Genomic DNA, 11,888 nt, shown 5'->3' with positions numbered 1-11,888 from the left:
AAAAAATAGTGTTTAATGTTTTAAATAATTAAAAATGATAGAAATTAAAACATTAAACAAATAAATTAAAAAAAATTAATTAACAATAACAACAACTATAAATAACATTAAATCATATATTATATTTAATTTTATTCATGTGTAACGTGCGGGTAGAAGTTATTCAAACGATTGAAATTATGCAGTCATATTAGATGTATATATTATCATATAATTTCAAATAATCAATATATTATATCAATTTATTATACGAATTATTCTATCAAATTTAACAACAACGTTATTGTTATATTTAAAAAAACATATATTTATAAAGACTTTAACTATATACGTGTTTCTGCGCAACGCACGGGCATTCGCCTAGTATATATATATATATATATATATATATATATATATATATATATATATATATATATATATATATAGAGAGAGAGAGAGAGAGAGAGATAAGTTGAATTGAAAAAAAAGGTTGACAATGAATGAATCCTTCTTAACAAATCATTTATTTTTGCCATAACACATTCATGTAAGTATATTCATATATTAATCTAGAGCCAACACTATGAGTTTACAAAGTTCCCTTGAACATGGCCCATTCTTTTACAAGGGCCAAATATTTTATCCACAATATAGCAACTTACATTCATATAATCATTTAGGCCTAAATTCTCCTAGGTTAATCAAAGAGTGACCGACAATCAAAATGCAACAACTGTGAGATGCATTGAACGGAAAGCGGGAATTTCGATTTCATTTTGAGTTTCTCGATGAGTAATTGATGACAAGCGTGGAAATTAATTTATTCATGTCAACAATTCACATTCTTGGTCCCGATTGTTTCGGACTTCAAAAATATCAATCGAAACCTTCTTTGTTTTTGTTTTCTTTATTCGGCCTTCAAAATAAGAAATCAACACCACCATAACGACCACAAAAAATTTGAAAAATCACCTTCGGCTAGGTTATTCTTCTGCTTTGTCTTCTCTCAAAACTTCATAATTCAAAAATCACTAGTTTTGGTTTCCGATTTCTAATAAAATTTAAAGATCAACAAAGTAAAAATTCACTGATTTGTTTTGTAATCTATGTTTATTTTTTTAATTCATGATGATTTGTTGTGTAAGCTAAGTTTTGTTTTTTAGTTCATGATTCTGGTTAGGATTTATGAGTTCATGATATTTAATAGGATTTTTGGTTCTCTATCTCACTTTCTTAAATTATGGAGTTATAGGTTTCTGATTCACATATTTTGTATAAACTTTAAAGATCCAAATATGCTACTTTGTAATATGTTTATAACTTTTTGTTAATCTTTTTCTAATTTAATGATTGGTTTTCTAACTCCACATCTTTCTGTTTATGAATCTGTTTTTTATTTCAGTTTTGCAGAGTTTGGCTTGGTTTCTCAATAGCAGAATATGACTTGGTTGTTGGAGTCAAGAGGGGTAAATTACGAAACAGTGAAATCACATACATTTTCTATCATTTCTATAATTTAGGGAACAACTAACATGACTCTAGAATTAAGAATTTTTTAGGGCTAGTTTTATTAAATTGCACAAGGCCTCGAAAATCTCAGGGTCAACCCTGTATTAATCCACCACTTCGATTCTTATCCGCCACCACCAGCACCATCTCACTACCCCTACCACACCACCATCACCACCACTGCCATCTTCAACACCGCCATCGTTACCAACACCTTCGCCGCCCACCAACAACACTACCGCGCCGCCACCACCACCACATCTATGACCTCTTCCACCATCATGTTCGCCACTGTTTCCACCACCACACACCTGCCACCGCAACCACTACCTCCAATGACACCAACACCGTTACAACTGTTATCTCCACCACCAACTGTCATATTCATATATGAAATGAGTGGCTCAAATTTATTATCGCATTCTCAACATTTTTTCTCAATGGAACATTCCTCTCTCTCTCTCTCATTATATATATATATATATATATATATATATATATATATATATATATATATATGTATATCAAGGTTCTAAATCACGTTAGGCGTGACTTGACGGCAATGTCAAGCCTCAAGTTTTTTCGAGTCGTGGCGAGTCACGTTGTTTTTAAGGCGTGACTTAAGATGATGGTTTTGTATATAATTAATAATTTCATATTTATTTCTACTATTATTCATAGTCATTTATACATATATGACTTAAGACGACATTTTGTTAAAGTTTGATAGCAAGTATAAGTTTTAGAGTCATGGTGCGTCATGATGAATCCATAATGAGCTTTTAGAACCTTGATATATATATATATATATATATATATATATATATATATATATATATATATATATAGGTCTAACAATCGTATCGTGTTCGAGTTGGCGTGTCGCGGGTTGACGGGTTGGTGGGTCAAAATATGCCAACCCAAAGACGACCCATTTAAATATACATGTCATGGGTTGGCGGGTCACGGGTTCACGAGTTTGGAAGATAAAGTCATATATGACCCGCCAACCTATTTATTTATACGGGTTCACAGGTTGGTGGGTTCGTGGGTCAGATTCCATAAATAAAATTGACAATTAAACATGAATAAATTCTTGAGGGTTGATGCAAACTTTACTGAATTTTAGACACTTAAGTCTTAAACATCCAAATGAAAATTAAAAACATTTATAGAAACATGTTCAAACTAAACATTAATACAAACATTGATAATTCAAGTGCTAAAGTAATAGCCACAATTCCCATTTTTTTCTTCCAAAAAAACAAAGTCAATTCTCCAACATCATTTCGATACCTGATTTCGATCACAGAGTAACAGAGGTGAAAGTGGGACAGTGGGAGACCAGGAAACTGGATGTCTGGCAGAGGGAGATGCGCTCATACACGATTTAATTTTGAGATTATTATTTAGGGCAAATGGGCAAAATGGTTACGGACTTAGCCTTATAGTTTACGACTACGACCTTAGACCATCCACCACGAGTCAAAGTGTCAAATAGTTAAATGGTCTATGAATCAATAATATATATATATTATATAATACTTATTAAATATTAATATTTGATACATAAATACATTTAAAAATAAAATAATTTTTTGAGAAACCCATATATGACCCGTTTAATAAATGAGTTGGCGGGTTAGCAGGTTGAAAAACTCAACCCATTTATATATATATATATATATATATATATATATATATATATATATATATATATATATATATATATATATATATATATATATATATATCAAATACAAATATTTAAGAAACGGATAAAATACCTAACAAATGTAAGATAGAAAAAACAAGGTTGCAGTGTAAAAACGTTGAGTGTAATAAAGATATCATACTGTTGGCGTTTTGATTAAAAAAGTTTTATTACATCAAAATAATAATAATACTCATATGTACTTTATTATATTAGATTTACTCTTATTATATCTATTAATCATATAAAATAAACAATACTTTAGACCTTAGTTGCAAGTAGGATTTAACTAGGAATGGTTAGGGTGTATGTGGGTCCGAGTAACTATCTTAAGTCGAAGATTAAGCCGACTTGAGTCGGCCTCTCAAACCCGTGAAATTTTGGAGTGTTGCGGCTTAACTTTTAATGGGATTTACATATATTTGGCAACAAACTCATTCAGACGTTTTTAAATCACTACGGAGAGACATATGTTGATTGGTTGGTGCTTCTTTCCGTGATCAGGTTCTATTATATTTAGTTAGGTGCTATTAATAAAAACTAAAATTTTAGTAGATGTAGCTTTTCTTTATTTGCATAACATCATAAAGTGAAAATCAAACGTTACCAATAATAATATATTTTTTATTGTTTTTTTAGCAGTATTATATTTTTATTTTCTTTCGTAACACAATGTAACATATGAAATATTTGTCCATAATATATTGATGTCATCAAAAATTAAAAATATTTTTAATTATTATAATCATATATATTTTCAACAAGTAATGTTTTGTTATATTTTAGACTTACTAATAAAATAATCTGATAACCAATATTAAGAAATACTTATTAAAATGTCAAAATATCAAATCAAAAAACGATTTAATAATTAATATTTACAGTTATATATATCCAATCCTTATAACCAATGCAAACTAAACACTATTTTTTTTAACGGCTCCTTAGTAGGTAAAAGTTAGTATCACTAAATTACTAGAAGTCGTCAACGAGCGAACCAGGGTTCTCCAATCTAAGGGACAATTCCTCTATCAAAGTGGGTTAGTCCCAAATTGGTAAGTCATTGAAGATATTAAATGCAATTACTATTACTTAATTACCAAGTTTCGTCCATAAATCAGATTGAATATTCTTGATCAAATATGATTGTAAGAAAGGTATAAGAAGACTGTCATGTTATCAGAAGAATTAAAAGAAGAGACATAAAATTAAAACCTACATAAAGATTTTTGATTCTTAATTAGTAGCTACACATATTGATTTATTTCCTTAAAGATTTTTATGAATTCCAATGGTTGTAACTTCCATCTTAGAACCCACGATTTAACACAATTATCGTTTGTTCCAACATCAATAGAAGGTTTCGATTACGAGGTGTGTGACAAATGCCACTTGAGGGGTCCTATTTATATTAATACACAAAACCCTAGAAGCCCAAAAATATCAGACCGATGACGACGCTTTGAACTTAGATTAAAACCATGACAATTCATTGACTAGATAATATCCCATGAACATAGTTCTAGTTACATTTGTTTCAAAACCAAGTGGAAATAAACATTTATATGTTTTAATAAAATCAAGTGTTTCCAAGACGACTGAATTGTGCTTAGATGTATGCATCTACTCTTTTGAGCTTCGATCGTTCTCTCTCGTTAAAAACTGACTTTATTATTAGAGTGTCATCTCGGATCTCCACCCAAGAGTGTTTCAGGTTTCACCAGAGTCAAGATTGAGCGAAGGTCAAAGCCAAGATCATGGCATGTTTCCTTGATTCAACTATCTCGTGAATCTATGTAATCATCATCGGCGCCATCCGTGGGACCTAAACACAAAACCACAAAAGCGAACATGGCTCTTAGATTTGGGGAGTCCTATTACAATCATACCCTATCGTTTCCCAACTTGGGAGAAGGACTGGTTTAACAAAGTCATGCTAGAAGCCCCTGGCAGGAATAGGAGCATGATTGTGGTGGCTTTTACTTATAGAATCAAAGATGGTCCTTTATTCTGAATGTTGGTAGCGAAACCGCCGAAGACACCTAGAGAATTGATGGAAAGAGTGTGACAACCCGATATTTCAAGTTAATGTAATGACCTAAAAGTCAAGGATTTGTAATCTACTTTTGAGATAATAAAAACAGTGTCAAAAATAAAATGATAAAAGGTCTCAATTGAGTTGCATAAAGTAATAGATATTGTGACAAGGTTTTAAAAAATATAAAGAACACAAAAATCCGAGTTATAACGAAGAAGTTATGACTAATCTAAGATTCCACAACAAAATCGGTAAAACATTGTTAAGCGTAAAACGCGACGTTTCAATAAAATACTTTTTAGCATTAGGTATCTAAATGAATGTCATAGATATCATCAAACCGTGAACGTACATAAAAAGAACATCCAAATCTGACTTCGTATGATGAAGTTATGATTTTTCTATGTTTCAGAGTAGCGGTAGACAACTAAAAACTTGACATAAAGATCGAGCGATATTTATCTGACAGAACCTAAACGAGAATCGAAGATCTCATAACTAGTAATACAATGGTAAAAGACAGACGAAAAGGACATCGGATGAAGAAGTTATGAATTTTTAGCTGTCTTTTCCTATCCCGCCCTACTAAAAATATAATAATAATAAAATCGAAACCATCCGACGGAGTCGGAACGAAAGTTATAGAGTATAATCTCACCTACATGGGGATATAAAAAACGTCAAATACAGAGCTATTATGTGAGAGTTATGGATTTTAGAAGTTTGGGACACACAAACCGAGGGGGAGTACGCCTGGCGTACGAGAGTACGCCCAGCGTACTCAATGTAGAGCTTCAGATCGACCACGTCCCCCGCTACCCTATAGCCAGTCCCATGCGAAGTCTGGAGTCCGAAGATGGCGTCATGCATGAAGTACGCCCAACGTACGTGGGCCAGTTCCACCCCTATATAAAAGGGTGAGAGGCTTCCGACTTCTATTGCTAATTCACAACATTTCTCCTATTTTCTCACGCTCGAGCCTCCTGAAACTATCCCGACGCCTCAGTTACATATCCAAGCTACGAAGAAGGTCCGAAACTCCCGAGAAATTTTCCACTTTCCGGTCGAAGTGCTGCCCGTGAAAAATCTCGTTTTCTTCAAATCATCACACTTACCAGATGAGTTCATACCCTTATATTTAACGTTTTTACTATATTTTAGGGGGGGGGGGGGGGGGAATACAAGTGAGACGCAAGAAAAACTTATGAAAAAATGCAAATCGTTACATACAGTTTCTAATGATTTACCTACATTTTGTGTATAAATGTTAAATAAGTAAAATAATGTTATTACAAATGTTATACTTTACATGCAAAGTTGGTAATACACTAAGCTTTATAATTCAAACGAAACACACTTTCGAGAAACTATAATATGTATAGTTTACGAGATATTCATGATATTTTACACTCTATAAACACTATGGAAAGGAAATACTTACATTTACAAGAAAAATGGAATTTTCATATGTAAATCTATTTGATACTAACATTTGTGAGACATTTACTTCACGTACTTTCAAGTATGAATTTGAAGTCCTATGTTATAAACCATAATCTCCTATAGAGAGAATGTGATATTTGTGTATAGATCTATACGAGATTGACAATCCCGCACCTAAACTGTTAGCTACAGTTGGACCGGCATGTCAGGGGTGACAAACGTCATATCATTCCAACGCCTAAAGAACGTTGTGACATGTAGTCTGGGTCATAGTACGATTATAAAACTCATATGAAGTATTAAAACATTTGATTTACGGGGCTAACAAACGCCTAAGTGATTATATATACATATATAAATCTACTTACACTATTTTAGGTATGGAAAATACTTATGCATTCCAGTTTTTGGGAACTTTTAAAACTACTATTCATTATCGAAAATGTTGAATTTTTTAGATATAAGCTTATTTACTTTATACAAAAAGGCATACATTTCTTATACAAAAACGGTTATGAACTCACCAACTTAACTGTTGACACTTTTTCAAAACTACTTGTATTTCTCAGGGACTCAGTAATACAGGTAAACAACAACTTTTGGCGAAGGGACGCTAAGGCATCAATTTCAAACTTATTATATCATCATAATGTAATTTCTTTTGAAACATGTAATACAATCAACAATGTAAAATTTTAAATTATATTTATGATGGTTGTGTTTGCTTTCTTTACTATTTACTCAACTGTTACGATACTACATAAAGTCATCCGCCCTCGAACGATTCCGCCGTTCTGGTTTAGGGGTGTGACAAAGAGTAAGCATGTACTTAAGGCATGAGGAAGATATAGTTGAAAAGTCTAGAATAGAAAATAGGAGTAAGAGCACTTGACCACCATCGCAACAAAAACCATACGTTCAGACACAAATTCCACCCTTTCAACAAATATGAATCCCCTCAAGAATATTAAAAAATACTGGCCATTAATAAAGAGAAGAACCAACCAAAAGAAGAATTCCATTTAAGATATAACACAAAGTATTGTGAGTATCACTCAAACTACGATCATGAATCTACAAATTATAGTGTACAGAAGTGGGAAATCGAGCGCCAATTAAAGTTGGGAAAGTTGAGTGGCTACATCTGGGAGAATAAAAAAGACAAATTTAAAGACCAAGCTCCTCGGGATAAAAAAGGTTCGGCCAGATGTGAGGAGAGGGAGATTTTTCATCGAGGGTTACCTCCAGAAGTACAACTTATAAAGATGTGATAATTTCCTTCTTTTTAATGTAATTATTTATGATTTCAAAACATTTCTATACTTTAGATACTTTTCATGGTCAATGAGTGTTTAGATTTACATGTTTCTTCTTTCTAGTCTATACTCATATGATATTTGCTTCTATTGGTTGTGTATCTAACTAGCAAAGTTTAGAAACTTATTTGTGTCATATAGTTTTCATCATATACATCTCACAAGAACCAATCATTGGCTGCCATTACCACAAAGCACCAGTTGCTGCTGGTCATGCAATTAAAGTACCTGCTACCTTTATTTTGGACTCATAAGTCAAAGCGATTACATCTAATGCTTTTACATAAGCTAGGATGAGGATTACATCACCTATGTTATTCCTTAAATATCTAAGAAGCCAATCTCGATAACATGAGGGACTTGGAACTTATATGTCATTCCCTAAAGGCACAATGTCAATTTACCTACCTATAGCACATTTAAATGCATGTGTTCACAAGGTCTCCCCTCGAATATCCCTGCAATACCTAGGACATCACTCTTGATGACATGAGGGAGTTCGACCAAACTTATTTAAATTAATCCAATAGTACATGGAACAAAAACTTCCCTAGGTTATTCATACAATAAGTAGAAAATTGTGACAACCCGAAATTTCCATTCTGAACAAACCATTTGAAGCCAATAGAAGTAGAACAGTTACAGTGAAAACTCAAATTTCGAGTATAAGTTTGGCAGTTTTCAGGATATTACACTTAAGGAGATATTAGGAGAGTGGATGCACTAGGGTTTTGTGCAACACTGTTATTCCAATACTCTAGTATATTAGAGTTCATTCCGAGAATAGAAATAATTTCTGCCAAAAATCCCAGGACTATAAATAGAAAACTGAACCAAATTGGTTCATTAGTTGAATTCCAATTAGGAGAGTGGATGCACTAAAGTCTTCAATTGACACCAAGCACTTGCCCAATCCTTCCTTACGATAACAGTCCGTTCAATTCCAGTCACTTACTGCAGGTGAGTTCATATCCCTTAACTAATGTTTTAAACTATTTTTAAATTTTTTTATGGGGGGGATACAAATAGAATCATGCTAGTTATTATATCAATCACATGTGATTAATAAGTAGAATTATGCTAGTTATTTCATCAATCACATGTGATTAATATACAACATTCAAAAGATTTGGCTACTCATTAGCCGTTTTACCAAACAGTTTCCTTCAAATGATTTTTATAAACATTTTATATGTTTTAAACTCCTTATTACATTGTACATTTTACTCTGTATATCATATTTCAAACTTATTTACAATTGTGTTTCAAACAAATGTTTCTTTATACTAAACTGTTTTATCAAACCCATGCCTTCAAACTGTTTTATAGATTGACATCAAGTCGATCTTTTCTTAAGATAATATTTATGTTCAAATGTTTTACAAAACTTATTTATGCTTTTATATTATAAATTGCATGCCTCTATATGTATATTTATATAAGAAATGTTTAAAAGACTTAGGAAGACTATCCAGCCTATTTCCTTTTCGCGCTTGAGATGTGGTCTGGTGGGATATCGGGTACTCGTCCAAAGGTCGTTTAAATATTAGTTATATATATCATGTGTACATATATAGTCATAAAAGGTCCTTCCAGTTCATCCCATGCCCTTGGGTAGCAAGGGTATACATCCATGTCCATACGTACCAGTTAGATTACTAGTAAACTACCATATGGGTAGTTTAGGAAGATACTAGAACAATTAATAGAACGCGATATCATATAATGAGTCAGTTCATTCATGAGTCAATACTTTCTAGAACATTACATTACATTACTATACTTGCTAGATAGAGAGAGAACACACATTACAGCTAGCACACGTAGAACATTCCCGTACATTACACTTACATTAATACGTTAAAAAGATTGTGATCCACTGTATGGGATCATGCCTTAATTGTCATGACCCGGGTTGTAGCCAGAGTCTCTTGAAGGGAGAGCGTGAGTTTGCGTATAGATCTATACTGGATTGACTATCCTACACCTTGCTGCTAGCTACAACGGGACCTGCAGGTCTGTGGGTGCCAAACGTCATACCTTATTTTTGAGTATACGTTGTCGTTGTTACCAGTCTATAGTATGGTGCAATTTATCACATAATGCCTTAATATAAATCCGGTTTAAGGTAATTAGTACAGCAGTAGTTCTTATAGCGCTACGTTTTAGTACTACATTAATTTTCCCTGTACATATATTTAGTGATCCTTTCACTTAAACTATAGATGTAAAAACTATATTTTGTTAATAATAGTTACACTTGGGAAAATTACACACTTTTACAAGAGACGAACATATGGAAAAGTTAAGTCTTGGTAGAAGACTGCATAGAGAATCAGTTAAGTCTTGGTAGAAGACTCCCTGTTATAATAGTAGGAATCATAGGGATTTCTAGGGTTTTTCAAACGTTTACAGTTGTTTTACAAACATCTTCATACTTACAGTTCTTATACAAATTCTTACATACAAATACTTACATACAAATACTTACATACAAATTAAGACACTAAAATACTTATGATCTTACCAGCTTCAAAGCTGATACTCGCTTTCAAAATTACTTGTATCCTCAGGTCATCATAGACAGGTACCGATGCAAGGAGAAAGGAAGATGGAGCTTGTTCAAGACTCATCTTTCATTTTGATTTATGCTTTAGTGTTTATCAAAATTTGATAGAACATACTTGTATAATAATTCTATTATTAATGCAATGGATGATGTTGTTGCTTGTTTACTACTTTTCATTGTTGTGATACTGTACATGACGTCCTCCGCCCCAGAACATTTCCGCCGTTCTTGGTTTTGGGGTGTGACAGATTGGTATCAGAGCATTGTTTATAGTGAATTAAGTATATCAACCCATAAAAGATATACTAACTATAAATACATAAGGGATTAAAAATACTCTGACCAAGAGTTTATACTTTAAATAATAAAATATTTAATAAAGTATACGTGCCTGCATTCATACTAAAATCAGTGTCACTAGGACAGTACAAAATAATTATGATTGTTGGGCAACACAAGTGGGCTTAGAGACATATGGTCAAAACTGGGAAGATATAGCCTGATCACCTATATTATCCGAGGGTTGACTAGCATGTGCCTAAGTTTAATTGTGTGGTTGCAACAATGCTAAAATCTTACCAACCCTACCACAATGAGAACAATAGAACATAACCTTAAAATTAAAATACTATAGGAGTATTTGGTGCTACTATAAGTACTTTATACTTGAAAACTAAAACGGGATCTTCATTACTAATTTGATAGTTGCTAAGTGGATACACTAAGGCTATATGTAATTAGGATGTTATAGACTTAGAATCTGTGGAAATTTTACATCACCCCTATTCTGTGTGAATACGGAGTTAAGGTCACTTATTCGAAGGTCTATCCTGTTTAGATTACACATAGCCGGTATGCACTTCACAAATAGCGATGTAACTAATGAAGGTTTTCTAAATAATTGTCTAGATAGTTCATCTAATAATTATTCTCTTACCCTAAATTCTCGCATAGAAAACATAGCTGGACTCCATCCCCACGGCAACCAGTATCTTCCGAACGAAGTCATAGCTGGTTGGTTTGGAGAAGAACCAGAGAATGATCATCCTATCCCCTTGAATGATCACCATGATGAAGACTTTTCATATGATTCTAACTCTGAACCAGAGGTTGAGAACCTACCCCGAGTAGCTCCCTTTCCAATTCCTAACCCTCGTATGACTTTTCATGGCCCGAACCTGAGTGAGTAGAATGCTTGGAAACATGGAGCCAAGGACAAGATCAGCCCATGCCATTTAATGGCGACCAAAGCTTTTGCGACTTGAACAATGGGGGCTCAGCAGATAGAGTCTTGCCAATCTTGGTCCGCAGAGTGGC

The 11,888-nt window shown here is 33.1% G+C and overlaps 1 protein-coding gene across 1 annotated transcript in view; it reads right to left on the bottom strand.

Moving 5' to 3' along the window:
• Positions 1-1,595: 1,595 nt before the first annotated feature.
• LOC145099260 (uncharacterized) overlaps positions 1,596-11,888 on the bottom strand; it is a 43,670-nt gene continuing 33,377 nt past the window's right edge. Inside the window, exon 2 of the mRNA XM_079036851.1 lies at positions 1,596-1,817. Coding sequence (XP_078892977.1) covers positions 1,596-1,817 — 222 coding nt within the window. The remainder of the gene's footprint in view (positions 1,818-11,888) is intronic.

The sequence above is a fragment of the Lactuca serriola genome, chromosome 4, assembly GCF_051521515.1.
Source record: "Lactuca serriola cultivar US96UC23 chromosome 4, Lser_US96UC23_V15, whole genome shotgun sequence".
NCBI lineage: Eukaryota > Viridiplantae > Streptophyta > Magnoliopsida > Asterales > Asteraceae > Lactuca > Lactuca serriola.
The sequence above is the reverse complement of the archived record's forward strand: the minus strand, read 5'-3'. Positions and strand labels throughout refer to the sequence as shown.